The 24,871-nt window shown below is 38.6% G+C and overlaps 1 protein-coding gene across 1 annotated transcript; it reads right to left on the reverse strand.

Moving 5' to 3' along the window:
• Window positions 1-416: 416 nt before the first annotated feature.
• On the reverse strand, window positions 417-17,267 carry LOC122773208 (high affinity cationic amino acid transporter 1-like). The gene is made up of 12 exons (XM_044031708.1): window positions 17,170-17,267; window positions 9,643-10,056; window positions 9,400-9,558; window positions 8,940-9,111; window positions 8,720-8,853; window positions 8,413-8,635; window positions 7,362-7,501; window positions 6,667-6,769; window positions 5,355-5,560; window positions 5,079-5,230; window positions 3,778-3,886; window positions 417-3,666 (listed from the first exon to the last, which is right to left on the reverse strand). The coding sequence occupies exons 2-12, from the start codon at window positions 10,010-10,012 to the stop codon at window positions 3,491-3,493; spliced, it is 1,944 nt and encodes a 647-aa protein (XP_043887643.1). The 5' UTR covers window positions 10,013-10,056; window positions 17,170-17,267; the 3' UTR covers window positions 417-3,490.
• Between the last annotated feature and the right edge of the window lie 7,604 nt (window positions 17,268-24,871).

Raw genomic sequence — 24,871 nt, forward strand, 5'->3', positions numbered from 1 at the left:
GCGAGACGGTCAGTAGTTTTCAGATATTTAATTAATCTGTACATTCTCATTATCAGTAACCAGCATCTGACACATCTGTAACTGCTGGAGGTAAAGTTACTGTCAGTGTGATAGGCTTCTGTTTATACAGTTCTCAAAATGATGTATGTATGTATGTATGTACAGATATATATATATACACACACACACATATATACACGTGTATATATATATATATAAATATATATATACATATACACATACATACATATACATGTATATATGTATATATATATATATATATATACGTATGTATGTATATATATATATATATATATATATATATATATATATATCTCACTGTATATATAAAGGGCCCCGTTTATATCTGCTTCTAACATTTGTCCAAACTGAGAGATCTGATCACAAGAGGGCAGCGTTGAGTCCACACGTGTGCACGAGTCTCCTGTGACATCACATGTGAGTTTGTGTCACAGAGAGAGAGAACGCTCTAATCACGCTGATGAACAGTTCAACTACAGTGCTTAACACATTTATTAGAGCAACAACCAAAGCTACAGCTGCACTAAATGAACAAAACTGGAAATTAGATTATCAAAATCATTTTTTTTTTACAATTACAAAAAACTAGCACATTATTATTTCTTGATTAAAAGGCTAAATTAAAGTTATTTACTTGCCTTTTTAAAGTGGAAAATGTGTTTTAGTGGCTGAATGTTATGCTTCATTTCTCAGAGTAGAAGCCCAGTGAGTCTGCATGAACACATGTATTAAGTTGCCAAATAAATAACAAAAATATTTTTTAGTTTTAAACCAGTTTTTGAAATATTTATTCGTTTCATGACAGGACTGTGCTGTAGGTCAAAATTAGGACATTTTAGAAGTAAAAATACTGCAGTAAATCAGAAGATGAGCTGGTGATAGACTGTCTCTGCAGACACAGGAATGTCGTTAAACCATTAAAAACCTCCTAATGTTTTTTTTATGATCAAATCTTACGACACACTCAAGCGTGGACTTGGCGCTGTGATCGGATTACTCAGGCGAGGACGTTAAGACCAGGTCTAACCGGGGTCCGAATTCGTTCAGTGTCACCGACCATTTGTGCCTCAACCCATTTTTACATTCTCTTTACACATAAAACGATACACATTCTCTCTCTTATTCTCTCTCTCTTAACAGTCATAGGTGATCACACCTCTCGAGGCTCGACATTCACTTGGGAAATCAGAACTTACAATACATTCATTTTAAAATATCCAATAAGATTTGCTTTTCTCGGAATTTAAAGTGCAATATCCCACGAGAGACGACACCGGTGAATCTGATTAATATCAACCAACTAGAAGACACTTATTTAAGATACTAATTTAATGTAAAAATGGCACAGATGTTTGTTTTCTATACCTTTACTCAGTAACAGTTAAATAACTCTTAAACGTAAAGTTGCACCATAGGAGATGAAGATACAGTGAAACTTTCAGCTGCGTTTAAGGATTAGAAATGACCACTTCTTTTATAAATTTATAAATTATAAATGACCACGTCTTTACCCGAGTAATTAAAGCTGGGGTAGGCAACATTTTTGATCAGTAATTCCATAGAAATCAGCATCAACTAAAATCATGTGATCTGAAAAAGACACAGTTTTCCAGATTTGGGGAAACTTGAATCGCGATGACAGATTGTGACCAATCACAGGGAAGAACAGAGACGGTGAGGGCGCCTCCTACTGGCTCTTCTACTTTACAGTTTCAGCAGTTAATGCACAGACGCTTTGGATAAAAGCGTCTTACAATAAGTGCATTTCTAAATGCTAAATGACATGTTATGTAATGTAACGTGGCGCACGATTGCAGACTCAATATCGAGCAAGTATTTACAGATTCTGACAGTCTGAGCGACCTCACAAACCACGACAGAGCCACTCGTCGCAATAGTAAAAACACTGTAATTAGCACTTCAGTCTCAGGCCACGTCCACACGGAAACGGCACAACAACGATATTTTTTCTTTGCCCAGTTTCAGGAAATATCTCCGCCCACACGGAACCCCCGACGACTCAAAACCCTGACGTGCATATGAGAAAATGACGTTGTACACATTCAATATAATAACAGAAACCCCCGGCCACTTTTTTTTTGTTTTTTTCAAAATAGAAACTTGTTGGGGCGGCGTTTAGCTCTTGGTAGAGCTGCAGAATAAAAAGCCCCAAAAATATACGTTAAAAAAAGAAACTTGCGACATATCTAGCGACTTTCTGTCGTAAACCTAAACACTTTCCGAGAAGGAAAAGCACAATTCTGCCGCACGAGTGAGATCCATCCAATTGTATTAACTGTGGGCGGAGATTCAGACACACACGCACAGACAAGAGTGAGCTGTGGATGTTCAGTGCACTCGACTGAGTGTGGAACTGAAGCTGAAAGCTAAAAATAGCTTTTGTTTTCTCCTGTCTTTATTTTTTACGATTCAACACTTTTTTTTTTACCCCTGTGTGTGAAATCTCTAAAGACAGGACGTGTTCTAGTGATATCTAGTGTCAACATTTTCCTAAAAGTAGCGGGCTGGCGTTTTTGAGAAAAATACAATTTTCACATCCCGTAAAACGCTGTTTCCATGTGGACGGAATGCATCTGTAAACATGTTGCTACGCTGTTTCTATGTGCAAAATATCACGTAACTGGTATTTCTAAGATTAGCTAGGCCCGAGACACGTTCGTCGGACTAACATACCCGAATAACGTAATCCATAGTCCAATTACTGTATATTTTTTAAATGGGATTACCACTGTGCCGACTGAATGACGGAAATATAAACTGGTTTCTGCAAACAAACTACTTAAAGATGAGCTGCAATAAAGACTTTGTAATTTATAAGAATAATTAAGATAAAAAATTAACCACTTCCCATTGTAACGTTTATCAAAACCGCAGCTGATAAAAGTCATGTCTAAAGTTCTATTACTTGTTGATTTTGTGCTCCATCCAACTGTGGCTCTGCTGCGCAGCAAGTATTGAAAATAAGTTTAAACTTAAAAATGTAACAATAATAACAATAATAATAATAATAATAATAATAATAATGATAGAGTTTATCCTGTGGATTTAGGAACCAAAATGAAGTTTAACATTACATACAGTCAACACACTGCATAGCTTTAAAAAAATTGGTTCCTTTCCACAGTTTAATTTCTGTTTACCGAAGTGGCAAAAACATATCAAATTGTTTTAATTTAGAAGCTAAAACTTTTCATCCACTAAAATCTACATCCTGTTTCTTCCCTCATGTCGTCTCATATTTGGCCGCCAAACTAAATGAGACAATATGTCCGGCTGAAATTAGGAAACGACTCAACGCGCCGAGGACAAACACGCCGCCGTATGTCTCCAGGATTTGCAGCCATTTTTTTGGGGGGGAGAATTTAACATATGTCAGTGTTTGATGAAGCGATCAGAGCCAAAATAAATTAGTGAACCTCCTGTTTCATCAGCAATCTGCGTCATCGTCTTTGGCGGCGTTGGCCGTTTCGCGTAGAAAGGCTTCCTTCTCCGTCGTCATGGGCTGGCCTTTGATGGTGCACGCCGGCGCGTACGCGTCGTCCGACCTAGTCAGCGACGCCTCGGCGCTGTTTCGAATGCCGTAGCAGAAGTAGATGATGAAACCTACAGATTGTGTAAACACACAAACGCAAACGTATTCCTTTTAACAACAACTTATGAGCAGTGCAGGTCATTTTTACACCACACACGGAAAAAACCCCACAACATAAGTACCTAAGGCCATCCAGATGGCAAAGCGGAGCCAGGTTCCTTTGTCGAGCTGCATCATCAGGTACACGTTAATAAACATACTAATGACGGGCACAAAGGGCAGCAGGGGAACCTGTGATGAGAGAGATGATAACAATAGATCAGCACGTCACGTTGACACTGAAGATTTTAGCAGTGGACGCCTACTTTACGAGCAGCCGAGGTCCCGAAAATCCATGTAAAAAAAAGAGTTTAAAGCCTGGAAACAGCTGCTGGAAGTAACATTGGGTTAGGTGTTAAAGGGTTAATAATATTTGTATTTATAAAGCACCTAAAACGCAGTCAACATAAACATAAAACATGTGAGAAGATATTACGTGAAGACAAACAGACATCAAAATAAAACAAAAACCCAATAAAAAGGTAAAAAAAATGGTCTTTTAAAAACATATGAAAACATTTAAATTACAATAAATTTCAGCTGTTTCTAAAAAATATCAACAGAACCATTACAGTGTTATAATACAGTATATTTGAATCCAATAACAATATGTTCTTATTCCAGTGTTGCATTCAAGTACAAGAACATTTGTGGGAAATAATATTTCATAGCGTCTTTTTAATAATTGTTGCAAACATTAAAGTCGCAGCAAGCTCGATGAATGAAAGACGTCGCTGTAACAGCTGAGGATTGTGGGTATTGTAGTACTCTTTACCATAACCAACACTAAACAACTGTTTTTAGTGCAACTAAAGAACTGTGATGATGTAAAAGTCAATACGTGTTCAAAATGTTAGGTTCATGCAATTTGATTTTAACCAAATAAAAAACATGCAATTAATCTTTAAAAAAAACATGAATTCCATAAACAGTCAGTATAAATGCTAATGTTGACACCATTTTTAAAGGTCTAGTGTGTAAAAATTAGCGACATCCAATGGTGAGAGTGCATTTATTTTTATTCAAAAGCAATACGTCAATATAGAGAGACACAGCGCCACCTACGGAGGCGGAGTCAGGCGTATAATAACTATATTTTACGTGGATTTCTTGTCAATAATAATAATAACAACAATAATAATAATAATAATAATAATATTCTTACACACTGGATCTTCAACTTTTGAAAAAAAAAGATGCACGTGTCATTTAATTTATTCAGTTGATTCATTTAGTTTGGGTCATAAAAGTGTCTCATTTTCTAGTTTTTCACATAAATTAAACAAATCTATCTGATTTGTTTAATTGAATCATTACAATTTAATTACAATAAAAGATTGCACCGAGCTATTTGCTTTAAATGTGGTGAGAGAACAGACTTTACCTTGAAGGAAAGCTTGGCCTTGCTCTGCGGCTGCCTGCACACGACGACGCACAGAATCAAACACATGAGCATGATGATGACGAGGAGAGTCACTGACCAGGAGGCCAGGCCTCCTTGTACCGCGATGACACTGAAGACAAACACCAGCACACCTAAAGTGGAGAAAATAAGCCAGGAAAGATTGAACATCAGTGTATGTGCAGATGAATCATTCAGAGATAATCCAGTTTTTCCTTGGGCTGTGTGTTTTTATGGGTGCGTGTCCCCCTCTCTCACCGAGTATACTTGTGCAAATGTTGACGGCAAAGCCAGAGAGCGGTGTCGGCTCCGTGTTCGCAGGGCAAAGGAGATTCTTGACGGTGAACCGATCTTCTGGCTGTGGCAACATGTCCATGTTCACCTCGTTGTACGACTCGGCATTTTCAGGCTCGTCCTGAGTGTTGGCCATCTCGTACGCGAGGTTGGGCTGCTCAGGCTGATACCTGAAAAACAGCAAACAACAACATCGGTGCGGTTACGTGCAGGTTAAAAGTCTGATATTAGTCTGACTATTAATAAAATAAATAATAATGTCACGTATGGCTGAAAACTAAGTGTTTTGAGTTTTCTGATATTGGTGATCAAAGACGGGATCATGGCGACATGATCTCAGTGTTAAACCTTAATGTAACGGCTTCAGAATCACAATGGTGCCTCTGTAGTTTAGTTCTTTAGTAGATCAGGTGACATCATTTTATCACATATTAGTCATTTTCAGTACAGTTTAATGGAGCCAAGGCCGTAGTGGATGTAAGTCGGACTAAAATCAAGCTAGTCCTAGTCTTAGTCAGACTAACACCTGGATAATGTGATTTATTGTCCAATTACACTTAGTCAGACTGGAGTTGGACTTGGCATTCTGATCTGTGCCCGCATCAAAATTTGCTCCCCTGATTTGGACCCGAAAGTAGAAGGAGACGACATATAAACTGCAGAACTGTTGCCGGAAATCATACAGCGGCGGCGTCTTTCTTCGGACAACACAGCAACCACAAAGGCAATGCTCTCTATCTCATTCAAATTTCAATATGCATTAAGCTTATAGAGAGAGATACAGCACCACCTATGGAGGCGCAGTCAGACGTATAATAAACCACCAATATATTGATTTTCCTCCGCATGTATTCTCAGACTCCGCAAGTTGTCCGATTGCCTGTCTTAGTCAGACTATGGCCTTAGCTTGATTAAACTGTACATGTAAACGTACTGACTGTAAATATGCCATAAAATGATTGTTGATGATTGACTGTTCTACAGTTATGTGATCCACAGTTCAGCATTTCTCTTGCAATTGCCAGGCCTCATAAGCTGCATTTCTCACAGTTACATAACACTGAGAACTACAGAGGCACCATAGTGATTCTGAAGCCGTCATATTAAGGTTTTAACGCTGAGATCATGTTGCTTTAAAGCCGCCATAATCCCGTCTTTGATCACCAATATCAGAATACTCACAAAACCGCTTAGTTTTCAGACATGTAATCCTTCAGCGGTGTATGAAACCTAACCTCTGCATGTAGATAGAGAGAGTGAGAGAGGTGAAGAATACCTGAGGACAAGCACACAGGCAGCAACCAGAGTGTAGGCCAGCAAGGTGCCAATGGACATGAGGTCAACCAGGTCCTTCAAGTCGAACAGGAACGCCATCACAGCTGCAGGAAACACAAGAGAAGAAAACGCACATCAGCAAGAGGTTTAAATATAAAGACACGGACATTTAATTTTGAGAGAATATTCAGAGTTCTGCAAGCGCGTGTGATTTCACCATCCTCCTCCCACAAGAGGGCACTGTTGCGACTGGCCTCATCTCAGCCACCTACCAGACATGAGCCCGGCCATCAAGGTGGAGATGATGGGCGTCTTCTTCTCGCCGACACGGGCCAGAAACGAGAAGAGCAGACCATCGCGGGCCATAGCAAAGATAATGCGCGGCAGTGGAAACATGGAACCAAGGAGACTGAGTCAAGGGTGAAGCAAGAGGGAGGAGGAGGAGGAGGAGGAGGAGGCAGAGGTTTACAACGGTGAAAAAGAAAATGTTACTGAACCCTGGTTTCTCACACATGAACTCAACTGCAGCCTGATCGAGACAGAACGCTGGACTCAGGTTCCTGCAGCGTCACATTTAGACTAAGCAGTGTGGTCTTGGTCTTGTGTTAAGACCACGTGCACGCAGACTCTCACAGCTTTCTAAGAGTAAGACCCCCACCTACTGAGGACGTTAGTAGTTTTAAGTCAAAACCTCACCTGCCACAACGCCTGATGTTATTGTAGCTGTTAGAGGGGTTTTGGTTCGTTCACTGGTTTTAGCCAAACATTTGAAGAGCAGACCATCTTCTGCCATGGCCCAGATCACTCTGGGCATTGGGAACATGGCACCTAGTAAACTAATAAGAAGACAGAGAGAGAAAGAGAAAAAAGGCATGCTGTGTAAGTGAATGCACACAACTAGCGCAAAGAATAGTCATGGATTCATGGATTGTTGCCACGGATCTCTCATTTCATTTGAAGTCAGAACTTTCATTTGAGGTCAAATTTCCAAGGTCAGATGGCTGAACTCTGAGCTCTGACTCACAAACTGCATTAATCCATTAATCAGTGTTTTAAATTGTCCCAAAGGACTTAGATGAGTTTAAGGTCAAGACTTTGTTTGTTGTAGCGTGTATGTTAAAAAAAAAGTGATTAAAACCTAAACATGTGAGACCAGAGAACTCATCCAAGGAATAACATTATAATACATGAATTTTACTCCTCTTATAAAGGAACACATACACTAAAGTTTGGCATATAAAGGTTCAAAGTATGTGAATGATGGATAAGGACAATAAAGAATAATGCAATTCTCAAAAATCCAATTTTCAAAGTTTCAAAACTAAATAACAATTTTTCTGTGACTGCGAAATACACTAAATTTAAACCAAAATGAAAGCAGTGTGATATTAGTTATTAACTGATTAGTTCACATTAGTGTAAAAGCGACAAGGAATTCTACCCACATATACAGGACATGATCAAATCACAACATTATTCTATAAACAGATTATGGGGGTGAATATGGGTGGGTGGAAAGACTTTTCAATTTACTTCCAGTTATATTTAGATAGATATGTAAACTGTTGGCTGAGATTGTACAAAAATGGCTATAAATGTCTCTCATTTTCAACTTCACTGTTCACAAGGTGACAGGAAAATAGAAGTCTTAGTGTGGATATCTGCCGAGTAGCATTTAATCGCCAGACGATATAGCTAATGGGTTCCATTTCAAGACTGGCACACCATTAGAATGAGAGACTCTTACCTGGTTGACAGGGCACACAAAGAGCCCACAGCCACTGCATAGGTGGCTCCATCCCAGCCCACGTATTTAAATGCCACCGGCAGAGGGCTGTTTTCGTCCAGCAGGTAGTACGGCATCATGGCGGTGAGGGCGGCGGACACACCGAAGTACGCCACGAAACAGATAAGCAGCGAGGCCACGATCCCAATAGGAATGGCCCTCTGGGGATTCTTCACCTCTTCACCTGCAGAGGACACAGGCGAGGAGATATCAAAGGGATGCTGTTCACGAGTGTGTTTATTATTTATTTGACTGCATTTCCTCTTACCTGTGGTGGCAATGCAGTCAAAACCGATGAAGGCATAAAAACAGGTGGCTGCACCAGAGAGGACTCCGGTGACGCCAAAAGGCATGAAACCACCTTCACCAAGAACTTCCTTTGTTGGTACAAGACCAGATTCACTGGAAAAAGAAAAAGAGTATTTGTTTAGAAATGATTACATCAGCATTCTGACATTTTTGTGGAACACGTTTTTGATTGAACTGACTTGAGGCTCGAGTTTCTGGTGGCATTGAGGATCTTCTCAGGATCCAAGTTCCAGTTCTCTAGGTTTCCTTTGATGATGCCAGAGATGAAGACAAAGAGCAGCACCAGCACGTTGACGCAGGTGAACACTTTATTTACCAATGCCGACTCCTTCACTCCAAATACAAGCAGTCCTGCAAACAGTCAAAAAAAGAAAGACAAAGTGAAGATGAGTCATGTCTTATTCAAAAGGGTTATACAAGATAACAAAGTACAAATAACACATCAAATCTGCAACAGCATTAAAAGCTGGAGTTGTAAGAAGCAGGACCAGCTCAGGAAGACCATCATCTAAGCAGTTATTAAGGATAGGAAATGTTGTTTTGTCTTTCTGGTACATAACACTGAGTGTCATCTGCATATCAATGAACAAATATATCTTAAGATAAATAAAGTTAAATAAGAGAATAATATATCCTGACCTGTCAAAGTTATTATGATGAGGACAGCAAATATGTCTGGATATTCTGCCAGGACACCGGGGGCCCTGATGGTCATGTATCTTCTGCAGAATTCCTCAATGTGTCCTCCAATCAGTTCATCGAAGGTTGCACTCCACGCTCTGGCGACGCTTGAAGTTCCTGTACGGAGGATAAAAGTTTACATCAAGTCAGTATCTGGTGAAGGAGCCAACTCATTTCCTTCCCTATTTAAAAGTGTCCTACCAATGACATAAGCGAGGATGAGGTTCCAGCCAGTGATGAAGGCCCACAGTTCTCCCACCGTGACATAGCTGTAGAGGTAAGCGGAGCCTGTTTTGGGAACACGGGCTCCAAACTCGGCGTAGCACAGACCAGCCAGCACGGAGGCCAAGGCGGCAATGAAGAAGGAGAGGATGATGGCGGGTCCAGAGTCGGTTCGCGCTACGGCGCCTGCAAGCACGTAAACGCCGGCCCCGAGCGTGCTGCCCACACCCAGAGCCACCAGGTCAAACGTGTTGAGGCATCGACACAAGCGGGACTCGTCCGTATTATAGTCGACAACCTTCACCCGCAGGAGCTGCTTCCCGATGCCTTTCAATGTCCCCAGAATCATCCTGGCTGGCACGTGGTACCAATGCCCGACAGTAGATAATTGTCCTGTTGACACAAATACACAACAGCCAGAGCAAGGACGTTTAAAAAAAGAAGAAGCTCACTATGTTCCCGTTGACTCTGACAAGATTTAGATTTTATGAGACCAAGGCTCAAAGATGTCCATCAATGTCATACTTGACGGTACCGGTTCTGCTAATGAGGGAGGAGCAGGAGGAGATGGACCCAGGTATGGGGGAGGAGAAATACTCCGAAGTCACTAGTTACAGTAAGTTTCCATCAGCTACACAGTTACAAAAATTGAAACGTGTTAGTCTGGTTTTTCTCATTGTTTCTGGTGGGACCACTCAGGGGTTGCCTTTGGGCCACATGTGGCCTGTGGGCCACCATTTGAAATGGCTGACTGTGGACATTGTCCCATTACAAGCCCACAGCTATGAAAACTTCAAAAAAGGATGACATAATCTGATTTAGATGTGCACATGTGACCAAGATCAGTAAAATCAAACCACTGAGTCAGACTTTACTCCATGTAGAAATAATTCAGACTTGTGTCTAAATCTGGTTAATATCATAACTATGGATGCAATAAATATTTAATTACTAACTTAATTGTCAACTATTTAGATAATTAAAACTAGGTTTCTGACATTTTATGGATCAAACAAGTACTTGCTTAAATCGACACAATAATAAGACAGATTAATAGATGATGAAAAATAATCGTGAGTTGCGGACCTAATCAGAATATCAACGTAAACATGTAAACAGTGAACCAGAGGAACTGTCCAAGTGTCCTCTCAAACAGAACAACGACTAAGTACTCACTTTAACTCAATACACCGCAGGAGCTTCTGTCGCTGATGAACTTTCACTTTATAAATCCACTCCACTGCTGTCTCTATGGCGTCACTGCCGTCAGGTTTGTGACAACAAAATAATCAGAGCAGAGATGGACGTTTCACAAACAGTGCCGCCTTCGACATGTGACTCCTCTTTTGTGTACAAACCATTCAGGTTCCCGGCTCTCAAATAGAACGGTGACACATGACGTGGCCTTAGGGGCCTGGACATTGTAAGGAGTGCCTTCATGTCCAAAGCTGTCGGACTCTAAGTGATTATCACAAGGTCATAAATTATTTCTTAAGGCAATAAAAGTGAATATAAAAAGACGTGGATGTGTCTACCAAAGATTATGAAGTGTCAAATACTTTTCCAAAGATAACAAGACTGAAGGACTAAACCAGCCAAAGCTGTTTTGGTTACGATGACCTGGCCAGATATTAGACGCAGTTGTGGAAGCCAGTAAATGTCAATAATAGTACGTCAGGCAGGAAAAACACTGTGTGTCCTTTTACATTGTGCAAGGTTGAGGTTTTTTTTTTTCCATCACAGTCAGAAGGAAAAAACAAAGGGGGGTGTGAACAGCCAGTGGTTCAGGACTCAATCACAGACACGCGCTGTAGTACGCACATGACGAGACCAGCAGAGGCTGAGCTAAAAAAAGGAAGATGGTGGGCAGGTCGAGCCCTGCCCACCTGTCAGCCAATCACAGACAATCACCATCTGCTCGTGACACACAAGGGCATGTTGGAGAATATGAAACAGCAGCCGCTCACATGCTCGTCTTCACCCTTGTGAATTGGTGTTTCAGTTCCTTCAAACGTCTCCCGAGTTGGCCGCGTTCACGCTCGACATAAATCAGGCAGGTGAGAGCACATTCCTGTGTCAACAACGCGGCGCTGACAAACTGCCAGAGCCACTTTTGCTCAACACTAAAGAATTAAAGTTAAAGCGTCTCCAACTGAAGAGGCTGAAAGAAAATCATGCTTTGTTTTCCCAGACAATTGTCAAGTCGCAGTTGAGAACTCGCTTTGTTTTTCTCACGTAATGGAGGAGACGGGTATTGCATATACTGCAATTAGAATGGCAACAATTAATTGATTACTTAAGTATTCGGATTTATTTTAATAACTAAAACAGCCTTTTAAGCTGAATATTTTCTTGTTTCTTTGCTCCACACACACATTGAATATTTTTGGTTTGTGGGCAAAAGCGTCGACTTTTGAGATTGTGAAACATTTTAGCCGTAGGAAACACTGATGAACATTTTATCCCCAATTACGAGATTAATTCAGAAATGAATCGAAAGATTCAGCCGATTATCTAATCCAAATTTATTTAGACAGCATATTTTTAGATCACATCGCATACATCCATAAAATAGACATGATTTGAAACAAAAACAACAATAAACACAGTAATAAAACCACTTGTGTGTGTCATCTGTCTTTGTCATTTTCTGGCCTGTTTTTGGACACTGAGACAAAGACTCAAACACATGTTGTATTGTTTATACTGTTCACGTTTCAAATTTAACACACAAAATCTGGTGGTCATGTACAACTACAGTGTTTTTTTCAACTTAATTCTTCATATTAAATTGTTAATAAACTATTTTAACATGCAGTAAATTGTAAATAAGTACCAGATATTGAAAGTTACTCAGGGAAATAGGCAAAAGCACTTACTCGCAGGACATTTTCTGGCCCCTTTATGATTAATATAACCACTGTGAGACATTTAGAGGCTTAGGTGTTATATAATATAATAATAGAACATAAAAACAATATATGCAAAAAAAAACAACAACTTGATTTTTGCTGACACACTAAACGAGGCCTATAAACATTTTTCCAAGCATGAATTTGAGAAAAGTTGCAGAGAGTTGCTTTGATTACAACTTCCCTCTAACAAATTCAAGAGACAATTACTGCCGGGAGCCAACTCAGACGCCACTGCGCTCCTGCTTGGCATGAGAAGGGCATTTAGCAGTGCGACAAAAAGCCCACCTGTTCTCGTGGTGTAGCTGGGGAATGAGCAAACTGAGTGCCATGTAAAACAGACAGCTTACACAAGCCAAACTAACTTTTCCTATCATGGGGGATTTGAGCCTTTGTGACTCCTCTAGGGCCACAACGACCTTGTTATGTTAAAGCTATGAAGTGCAAAACCAAAAAACAACAACAAAACCGTGCTTTATCATGAAAAGGAAAATAACAGTTTCTATTTGTTGCTGCTGCTACGTTCGTAAGTTCACAGTCAGGAGCTTCAGTGCGTCCCAAATCCAAATAACGTCTGTACTAGGGCTGCAAATAAAGTCCGACACTAAATAAGAATGTCCACATTCACAAAGGGCACTAAATTAAACTGTTTCAGTTCTCTTTGTCACATGATTAATATCATTTACACAGTGTGCAGCCAACACACATGTTGTCACCTTGGTTTTAAAGCGGAGTGTAATGTCACAGCGAGGCCTCACCGTCAGAGCTCAGCTGACATGACCTTGCAGGCCTTTCCCTGACTCTGTGTTTACACTCTATTCCTTCCACGTGGTTTGTATTTATAAATGTCAGGCTGACACCAGACTGACAGCCTTTGTCCCCCCCCCCCAAATACTGTCACAGACACAGACATTTACTTTGCAAGATCAGTGGCAGAGTTTTTAACATAAATGACGTAAATGGTTATTTAAGCCACACAAACGCTTTAAATTTATTAAGACTGGCATATAGAGGTCGACAGATTAATCAGATGTTAGCATTAGTAATTGTGCAATAATTGAAATTGCAATATCTAATTCCAAACTCAGACAATGTGCTGCTGACTGACTGCACGCAGAAATGACCTTGACATGAAACATGTGGTTAGAGGTATAACATGTTACACCCTCTATAATAATGCATATGGTCAAATTGACCGCTATGGTAATTAAAAGGTAGATATTACCAGAACCTTTTTATAATATAACATTGTTAAAATGAACAATATACACAATTCTATCACACAACTATCTTTTTGCCTCTATTTGATAAAATATAACAATTAAATGTTAAAAAATAATTCAGAAACAATTGTTTGACTTCACTAACCAATTATTGAACAACAGTAATGGCTATTTCTCAGCTCTTTCCTGCCATTTTTAGACTTGTCTAGTTTAGTCTAGGATCATTGGTTTTATGTCATGATAACTCGTTTGCATACATAATATCATTCACCACACATTAAAATATCGCAAAGTTTCACTATCGATTTCTCCCCCCACCCCTTTTTTTAAATGCAAATTATTAATACACTTAATATAGAATAGAGGAAATCAAGGTAATCAAAATTGAAAAAAAACAAAACACCTTTGCATAAAAGAATACTTAAAGTTTCTGGGAACAATAATTATACAGTAATAATTGGCAGAATAATAAGAAAGTGACCAATTTTAATCTTAGTGTTAATGACATATTTATTTTATTTTATTTTAGATTCTAGTTGATACAAAGCTGGAGGGTTAGTAACACAGCTCAGTAACAGCTTTGTCTGGATTGTCTAGTTACTTTTAAATATTAAAATTACTTTTATTGCACATCCTTAAAATTCATGCCCTGATACAAAAAAAACAAAACCCTGATAAAACAAGGCGTCAAAACCACTTATAACTGAAGCGTCACTAACATGGAATTATTGCAACCAAAACTCAATGAGACACTTTTCTTCTTATCGCTCAACCCTAACAAATTTCAGTTTTTATGGATCGGGCCACTTAATCAACAACAAACTTTAGGCAATGTATTTAATCCCTTTTACACCTAAGCCTCAAAATGTCCGTCTGGACTTTTTTTTTACTACTTTAACTATAACAGGGCCAGAAAATGTCCTGTGACTAAGTGCTTTTTCCCAATTTTCCAGAATCATTTTCAATATCTGGCAGTTATTTACAATTGACTGCATGATAACATTTTGTATTAACAAATGAAATAAAGTTTTAATTAGAAAAAAAAAAACACTACACAAACACCAGATTTTGTGGAAAAAAATGGAAACTATGCACAGGAGTTTCTTTCCTCTCTGGTGACAAAGACAAAAGACACTGATTCTCCGTCTTCCTACAACAGCGCAAGTGAAACTACCGTAATAACCACACCTTTGAAGTGCAACGTCTCCACTTTGAGAAACTATTGGAATCTTTCCGACAGCACAAACTGTCACTAAATACACCAGACTCCTCTGTTAAATATTGAGATTTTAGACATTCACCTAGTAATTGTTGTAGATTAACCCACGTTGTTAGGATTGTTACTGATCTACAGCTTGGCACTGTACGGCTTGATTTCTGTGTCGGACGTCTCTTCCTGTGACGGCACTCTGGCCAGTCAGTGGCCAACAGTCTGACGTATGACGACGTATCTGCGCTCAATTGTCTGTCACAGTAAATTGAAATTGAATTGTGAGAACTGAATGTGAAAATATATTGAATTTTCCCAATGTGAGTCCAATTAATCAATAAAAATTTAAATTATGTGATTCAAATTCCGTTTTTTTGAATGCAATTATTCAAGTTTAGCAATTTAAATTCAAATATAAACGATTCAAATTCATTTTCTGTGCAGAGACTTCTGCCAAGGCTTTAACACAGACTTTGTCAATGTTTACATTGCATCTACATGGCACTTGATCTGCGTAAAATATTACCTGCTACCATCACCTTTCTATTTTAACATAAGCATGACAAAATACATCCTGATCTGTCAAGATATTACTGATTTTATATATATATATATATACATATATATACATATATATATACACACACACACGTGAATTTGTCAAAAATTGTGGACTTGTGCGTTCAATTTAAACCGGCGCAAAAACCTGTAAACTAAATCAAATCCAGGTAAAACTTAGTCTGAGGGTAGAGCGTCTGATCCTACACAAACTAAATCCCGTTCAAATCAGATGACTTTTCACAGAGATATCACTTCTTTTTATTTTAAACTTTTGTCAATTATATTTGTGATGTCATCAATGAATGTGAACACACTTGGGTGATCACCGACCCGTCACAAAAATTTCAGACTGATGAAGACACTGATGAAGACATAACGCCCTTAGTGGACAGAACCAGGCTAAACAATTTGAGGCTAAGTGCGTTTCACTGCAGGAAAATGACAATTCGTTCAATTCATTTAACTAAGCTGTTGGTGAGTAATTGTTGTCATGGGAGTTCAAACAAACTAATAATAAAGAAAATAATGACACAACATGACATCATTACTGTTTAGATTTGTGTCATCTCTTATTTAAGTAATAACATATTAATTTCAGGGTCATTTATCAAACATAGATCTTTTGGAAATGTCAATAATATTGGGTGTAAAATAATAGAGACGTTTTTATCATGCACAAATTTGCTTTTGTCAAGATTCATAATCAGTGGTGGTCAGAACAGGCGTGCCAGTTTTGGCCCACGAGCCACCAGTTGCTGACGTTATTAATATCTGGCCCAGTAGATCTTTCTTCACAAAAAAATCTGTCAATAAAATGGAGCATTTTCATTTGTACATATACACTGTAAATAAAAGCTACTATTATAGCATTTTACAGTTTTTTTTTACAATAATCGACTTTCCTGGTTCGTTTTGCAGAATTTATGTAGAATTAACTGGACCTGACTCTTGTTTCAAAGACCAGGTTTGTGGACAAAACAAAGACATGTGAGAAAATCATCATTTCCACGTTGGAGAAAAACTAATCAGCATTTTATGGACCACATGATTACTCGATTAATCAAGAAAATCTAATACATTGTGAAAATAATCGTTAGTTGTAGCCCTTTATCGGACTGAAAAGTGGTATTGTTTAAACCTACACGTCTCTTCAATTTACCATTTATGTACAATATTAAATTAATTTACAATCATTTTGCCCTAATACAAAATTGACTAATAAACCTGGTTTATAATACGACATGGTTCTTCATAATAAGTTGTGGAAACACTGGTTTATGTCACATTTTCTCAACAAACAGAGAGAAATTAGAACGACACAGCGATGCAGGAAGTTACGTGTATTTACAATGTGTGTGTGTGTACGTGTGCTGTGTTTTCTCGTGGTCAGACGCGTGTTCGCGATACTTCGACGCGCGGGGAAAACTTTTCTTTGGTGTTGTTGCATCAGCCATGTGCTGCTAATGTTGCTGCTGCTCCTCGTGCGCTACAATGAAACCGCGGCTTCTTTATTTTCCCTTTCATTTACATTCAACGCTACATTTTTTGTGTTTTGTAATACGTTCAAAAATAAGTGTCAGAACATGAGCGTACGTCTTACCTTCCTCAGGACTTCCCCGCGCAGCGCGTTTGCTTTGACTCACTCCGCCTCTGCGTGAACGTGCCTGATTTGTATTTTAGTGGACTCGTAACCTCCTCTAACCTCTTCCTTTCACTGACAGAGGGAAACCCCGCCCCCCTCTCTGAGGCTCCACCTTTTTGTTAGGTCTTCTTCTCTTCCTTTAGAAGCCAAACACATTTTTATCAAGAAAATAATGACTGGTTGTAATTATAAGGTAATATTTGGGTCAGAATGATTCAAACGTACACATCCCATCAATATATTATACCTTATTGGTGGGAGTTTTTCTGAAATAGTGATTATATTTGTGTACATTTGCTTGTGTTTTTCATTGTAAACATTTTATAAGGTGGCGGTGCCATATCCACATGCTTTGACAGGGAAATTTTGTCTCACCTAAAAAAAACTTTGTGGCACATTTTTTCCACAAAAGAACAACAAACAAGACAAGAGCCGACTCGTTTCGTGAATATCACAGCTCTAGTGGAAAGAGTACTGACATAGTCTACTCAAGTAAAAGTACCACTATTTTGCTTTTTAATATTTTACTTGAGTTCAAGTAAAAGTACGGGTCTAAAAATGTACTCAAGTTAAAGTAAAAACAGAATCTTGTTTAAAATTTAATCAGGTTATTTCCTTTTCTATCAAGGTTCTTTCTTGTCTACCTACCTACAGTACCTGCTTACCTACCCACCTACCTTCCTACCTACCTACCTACTTACCTGCCTACCTACCTGCCTACCTTCCTACCCGCCACATTTGATCATAATTAGACTCAGAGGTGTCTTTTCCCCCCCTTTAGTGAGGAAGAGAAGGTCCTATTGAGATCTCTTCTTCCAGGGAGTCCTAGTTAAGACAGCTGCACAAATAGTACAAATAGTTATAGAGACAATACAATTTCAGATCTAAAACTCACAACAGAATATAAATTAAAGTAGTTATAGGAGAGAAAAAAAAGTGCAGAAGTATACAGGCCATACCAACAGTATCCTTAATCCAAATCTCTTAAAGAGGCAACTTGGTCCTCAACAACTACCCCAACAATCTAAGGTTGACTTCATACATCAACTGGGACAGCGTGGAGACGGTCTCTAGTTTTAAGTTTATGAATTTGCACCTGGATGATGACCAACACAGTGACTTCACTTCCTGAGTGTCCTGAAAAACAACGACAGGTGTCCTTCTACAGATACTGCGTCCCAGTGCGGTTCACCAGTCACACAGAGGAGCTGCACATGTCCCACTGATGCAGAAAAGCCTGCTGTAATCCTGAAGGACACGTGTCACCCGCACATCACCTGTTCCAACCACTGCCCTCAGGGAGGCAATACAGGCCAATAAACGCCAGAGCAGACTGTAAAACAGCACATAATCCCAGGGCTGTTATTATGTTACTAATAATAAATGCACACTGAAGGGTTTAACTCTTTTTTATTCTGCATGAGATTAAACTGTTCAGAAAAAAATATGTGGTGTTTTAATCCCTAAGAGAACAGTTTTAAACCATACAATATGAGAGGTAGTATCCCTGCTAAAAATGTATGTTCCTTGTCTATAACTCAAAAACATTGTTTTTACACATATTTATTTATACACTGATCTATTCATTTTTTATTAGGATTTTTCTCCTTTTCTATTTTTAATCCTTGTACACAGTTTTAGTAATATAATTCCAAGGCTGTTTTCAAATTTTTTTCTTTTATTTAAACATTTGTCCCTAATCCTCCTCCGTACTTTTGAAAGCTGTCAGCACATGATTTACAAAACAAAAACCTCTTAAAAATATCAAGAAAAACACATTCATCTGTTTTTCTTGATGTTTGTCCTAAATGTTGTTGTTTTTTTGAACATTTAATTTCCTCTGAGTTGATCTTGTTTCCCAAATTGATGTCCCTCATTCTGCAGGACCACCGTCTGCCATGAGGTGGCACTATGTACAAGCAAATGTCTCCCGCCCCTTCAGGTCTCTGTGAGCTTCTCATTCAGCAGCAAACAAAGCCTGTAGTGTTGTCTTCATTTTAAATGAGGCTCTAAGTCGTCAGCGCGCTTCACTGTCGCCCGAAAAGCACTCAGATCACGGTTATTGCTTGTGAAGTTGCAGAAACTCTCAGTGGGAGAAAACAAAGCTGTTACGCTCCGTTCTCCTCCAAGATCCGTGATCCTCTTACTCTTAGACGTAGATACACAGGGAGCTAAACCCCTTCACCAGGATGTGTGGGATTTATCAGGAGAAGGTGATCCGATCGTCAGCACAAAAAAAAAAAGGACCTCAATCCAGAGATTCCCTTCAGCTCGATCAGTAACTTTTAGGCCCAGAGCTGCTGAGACTAACAGCAGGGGTTGCTGAGATGAGCTGGGTATTGGCTGCTTCATGATTCCCATCTTTGCTTTGACTATAACTGCTACATGTATCAAAGCTTTGCTAAGACATAATTGGTGAGAGGAGCGCCCGCATACTCTGCCTTATCTGACATTTCGAGATTTACGGTTGACTGCCGCTCACCCTGAGGGCCAATTGTGGCTCGCCTTGATAAATGGGAGTCAGTGCTCTAAGGTGATTTTTGAAGTAATGCCGCTCCTGTGGGACTCTGGAGAGGCGAGCGTGTGCTTCATAAGAGATACTTGCACACTCTCACTTTCCTGGTTATTGCAGCAATTTTCTTTGCTCCTTTAAGATAGAGAATCTGTACATTTGTGACGGAGCGCCTTCCACATAGCATGAGCTAATCTCAGACACTTGTGTAAGTGGCAGGTCAGCTGATTCTGTGTTAATGCATACATTTTTGGGATTATTATGGGATATTAGCTTCATTTTCTGCTTTAAAATGGTTTCAATCCAAATCAAAGTTTTTTTAAAACTGTTTTAATCCAGATCGAAGCAGTTTTAAAACTGATTTAATCCCAGCGCAAGATGTTTTTGGGCCGTCTTAATCCCAGTGTAAGCAGTTTTAAAATGGTTTAAATCCCATTTGAAACTGTTTTAGAGCTGCCTTAATCCCAGTGGAAACTGTTATAAAACAGTTTTAATGCAAATGGATGCTGTTTTTAAACTGATTTAATCCCAGTGGAAGCTGTTTTAATCCAAATCGAAGATGTTTTAAAATAGTTTTAATCTCTACATACTCTTCAGTATGTCCACAGCATGAACTAATCTCAGACACTTGTGTAAGTGGAAGGTCATCTGATTCTGTGTTAATGCACTTTCACAAGACATTTTTGGGATTATTATGGGATATTAGCTTCATTTTCTGCTTTAAAATGGTTTCAATCCAAATCAAAGTTTTTTTTAAAACTGTTTTAATCCAGATCGAAGCAGTTTTAAAATTGATTTAATCCCAGCGCAAGATGTTTTTGGGCCGTCTTAATCCCAGTGTAAACAGTTTTAAAATGGTTTAAATCCCATTTGAAACTGTTTTAGAGCTGCCTTAATCCCAGTGGAAACTGTTATAAAACAGATTTAATGCAAATGGATGCTGTTTTTAAACTGATTTAATCCCAGTGGAAGCTGTTTTAATCCAAATCGAAGATGTTTTAAAATAGTTTTAATCTCTACATACTCTTCAGTATGTCCACAGCATGAACTAATCTCAGACACTTGTGTAAGTAGCAGGTCCTTAAATGTTGTAGCATTTTCCCAAATGTAGTGTTTGCTATAGCGTTTTCTTAAATGTTGTAGCATGTTCTCAAAAGTAACGTTTTCTTAAACGTTGTAGCATTTTCTTAAATGTTGTAGCGTTTTCTTAAATGTTGTAGCATTTTCTCAAATGTAACGTTTTCTTAAATGTTGTAGCATTTTCTCAAATGTAGTGTTTCCTTAAATGTTGTAGCATTTTCTCAAATGTAAATGTTGTAGCATTTTCAAATGTAGTGTTTCCTTAAAAGTTGTAGCATTTTCTCAAATGTAACGTTTTCTTAAATGTTGTAGCATTTTCTCAAATGCAGCGTTTTCTTAAATGTAGTGTTTCCTTAAATGTTGTAGCGTTTTCTTTAATCTTGTAGCATTTTCTCAAATGCAGCATTTTCTTATATGTTGTAGCATGTTTTCAAATGTAACGTTTCCTTAAATGTTGTAGCATTTTCTCAAATGTAGCGTTTTTTTAAATGTAGTGTTTCCTTAAATGTTGTAGCGTTTCCTTAAAGGTTGTAGTGTTTTCTTAAATGTTGTAGCGTTTTCTTAAATGTTGTAGTGTTTGGCACTCCAGGGCCACCATACCTAAATCCTGCAGTATCAGCAGATTAAATACCGTGTGACTGAACATTTCTAATGTTATAGCCAAACATATCTAATTAACCTAATTAACTGTGCATTCATGATTTCATAAACACGTGCATTAGCTTTTATTTGGAATAAACTGCAGTAACAGCGTTGTTTCCTGACACGTGGGGTCAGACTTGGTTCATGTTTCACTTCAACATCTGATGATGACAACAATCCCTCCAGGGATTATAGACTAACTATAGAGCACAGGTGGGAACATTTATTTTTCCCCCAGAGAGAAACACTGACATGAATAAAGCATGCAAATAAAAGGTTTAAAGAGATAATAATCATTAAAACCCATCTTTATATGCAACGTTTACTTTTTAAAAGTACACATGTACACAACATGTACTCTCCCATGAGTATTTCAAAATAAAAGTCTGGCTGTGTTTCACAAATTAAATCCCATTAATGTGAATTTTATGTTTTCATCTCGCAATGTTTTTTTGTTTGAAAAACGACGTGAAGCTTGTCGTTCTTTTTCTGACAGGTTATGATTTTAGGTTTCCTGAGGATTGGCGCTCTTACGATGTATTACTAACAAAACTAAAAAAGAATCCCAGTGGTTTATGGTGCAACAGTTGCTGTGTGTGAGGCATCAGTCGTACTTCTGAGAACAAAAGCAGAGCATTTATTTTGGCAGACGTAATCTGACAGGGACATGATCTGATGAGCGATGATTAAACACTCGGCTTCTTTCTCGCAACCTTGGAGCTTGAAATTTATGCAGAGTGATCTTTTTCCAGAGGCGGAGAGAAAAGCATTTGTGAGAAAAGAAATGACATGTTCAAGATACTTTTGGCTAAACACAGGAGACTCTTCCTGAATATAAATGTGTGTCTTTTGTTTTTTGTTTCTTTAGCTGCAGAGGAGGAAGATCTCAACCTGCCATATGTTACAATGATCAAAAACCACAATCTGCACTAATTCAGTAGGAGGGAAAGCAGAATGATTATATTCATGGTAATAATTCAAAACATTATTTTATAGCCGGAATAATCAGCCCCTGTTTTACTCACAGTAGTATTTACTTTGATACATGTTTTAGATTTGTTTTAATCCCAGTGGTAGCTGTTTTAAAACTTTTTTAATCCCAAATGAAGCTGTTTTATTTTTTTAAATCCCAATTCAAGTGAAAACTGTTTAAATCCAAATCAAAGCTGTTCAAGAAAATTTTAATCCCAGTTGAAGCTGTTTGAAAACTGTTTAATCCAAATCAAAGCCATCCATTTTAGCCTGTTTTAATCACAATTTAAACTGTTTTAAAACTCTTTGTAGCTGTTGTACAACTGTTTTAATCCAAATCAAAGCTGTTTTGATTTTTTTTTTTTTAAACAAATTGTTTAAAAAAAAAATTGTCCTAAAAGTTTTAATCCAAAATCAAAGCCCTTTTAGAACTGTATCAATCCAAATTGAGTCCCCACCAGGTCAAAAAGGGCTGGGGTTCCTCTGAGCATGGTACCCAACCCCCATTGCTCCTAATTCTAAGAAGGATTGTAGTGGAGGCTGGGTTAAATGCAGAGAAGGAATTTCCCTATGAGGATTAAAAAGGATCCAAAAAATCCAAAAAAACAAGTTGAGGGCAGAGTGGTGCTAGAACTGTATAATGGAAGTGTTGACCGGAGCCACAAGGGGAACCACATCCAGTGAACTCCTAATGCCAATCCCAACCCTGGATAAATGGGAGGGTTGCGTCAGAAGGGGCATCCGGTGTAAATAATTTCTGCCAAATCAAATCTGTGGATCATCCCCCCCGAGAGAGGGAGAAGCCAAAAAGAAGAGAAATAAAAAAAGAAAAGGAGAAACTGGTGATTGATTGAGTGTTTCCGGTTTCTTATTTATGACAGGACACTGAATTCAACACACAGTGGATGTTTTTCCTCCACAGCAACTCAAAATAAACCGAGATGGTCGGATGATGTAAATAGTTTCAGTCCAACAAGAGTTAATAAAGAGAGAACTGATGGTACCTTTATTATACTAATCAGTAGGGGTAAGAATCACGATACGATACATGGTCCACGATACCAATAATATCACGATACAGCGATCAGTATAGTAAAGCGACACGTCGCGATATCGCAGCGAGTGAAACTGGTTTAATTTAGAGTTCCTTAATTTGATAATTAAAATATATGGATTACAGTATCGCGTAATGGAGGACAACGACATGTCACCAAATCGATATTTTCACGCACCCCTACCGATCAGTACGCTAGCTTCAGTTCACTGTAACTGACAAAAAAAAACAAAAAAACAGAGCATATTTTTTTTGGATATTTGTGAATTGTGTAGGACAGCTCACAATTCTTGTCTTGAGGCCTTTTTTACTCCTAATTTTTCGAAACCTCTGTCGAGTCACTGCCAGCTTTGACATCGGCAGTTGACTCGACAGTGACAGTGAGAATATTCCAGTCAGCAAAGAGCACACAGCAGGGAGAGTCTGACACATCGTCCTGAAGCAGTGAAGTGATACACTTTAAAACCCTCCTCTCTTCTTCAGTGTCACTGTGACCAGGTTGTTTCTTTTTAAAATGACTCAGCACCAACACTTAAGATGCTGACTCCACCCGTTTCTTCTTAGTCTGTGATTTTTTCTTTTGTTTTCTTGGTAATCTCTAAATTATTGATGTGCAAAGCCCCTTTATTTTAGGAGTCAAGTTTAAGATTCTACTGTTTTCCCAACAAATCATCACCCACCCTAACCTTAAAGTAGGGGTTGGAGATCCTGGAAACAGTTGGAGAAGGCTACATTTTGAATTCAAAAGTCCAACCCCAGACTTCAGACTTCCCCCCCGAAGCCACGCCTCGAAAGCACCGATTCACTAGCACCGGTGGCAGCATTGGTAACTTTTCGGTACTTCTCGGTGATGCTGACTTTTTTGTATACTTGATGCCGAAAAACAACAAATACTCTCAAAAGATCACAAAGACCTAAAGTTAACCCACCTGTGCCGTAGAAACAGTTTTCTGGGCTTTCAGCGGTCGCCACCGTTCAAACGCAGCATCGACCGATGTTCACTCAGGTGTTGGTTTTCTTGGCAGTAGCTTTTCCTGAAGAACACGTCTTGCGTTTCGTTAATTTTGGTTAAAGATGATGATTTTCATTATATTTTGGTCAACAAAAGAGAGATTTATACTGTATAGGTCACGCTTTATTCTGACAGTCAGAGTTAAGATAAGAATCAAAGTTTCCTCAGAGATTCCATTGGAAATGCTTGGGGCCATTTTTGACCCTGCTTATGGAAAAGTGGGGTAGTGACACAGAAACTGCACTTTCTTAAAATGAATGTAGAAAAATGCAAATGGCCTCATGTCATAAGCATGTTTTATGAGGAATACCTGGAATATGAACTTATAGAAACTTTTTCTAAGGGTTAAGCGATTTACTCCAGAAAATGATCTCCCACTTGACCTTTA

This window comes from Solea senegalensis, linkage group LG8 (assembly GCF_019176455.1).
Source record: "Solea senegalensis isolate Sse05_10M linkage group LG8, IFAPA_SoseM_1, whole genome shotgun sequence".
NCBI lineage: Eukaryota > Metazoa > Chordata > Actinopteri > Pleuronectiformes > Soleidae > Solea > Solea senegalensis.

Bases quoted from the DNA above. Each gene is read 5' to 3' on its own strand.
- LOC122773208 (XM_044031708.1), bottom strand. From the start codon at position 10,012: ATGATTCTGGGGACATTGAAAGGCATCGGGAAGCAGCTCCTGCGGGTG. The intron at 7,502-8,412 runs GTAAGAGTCTCT...TCTTCTTATTAG, and splicing joins TTGTGTGCCCTGTCAACCAG to TTTACTAGGTGCCATGTTCC. The intron at 6,770-7,361 runs GTGAGGTTTTGA...TGTTTCCTGCAG, and splicing joins AACATCAGGCGTTGTGGCAG to CTGTGATGGCGTTCCTGTTC.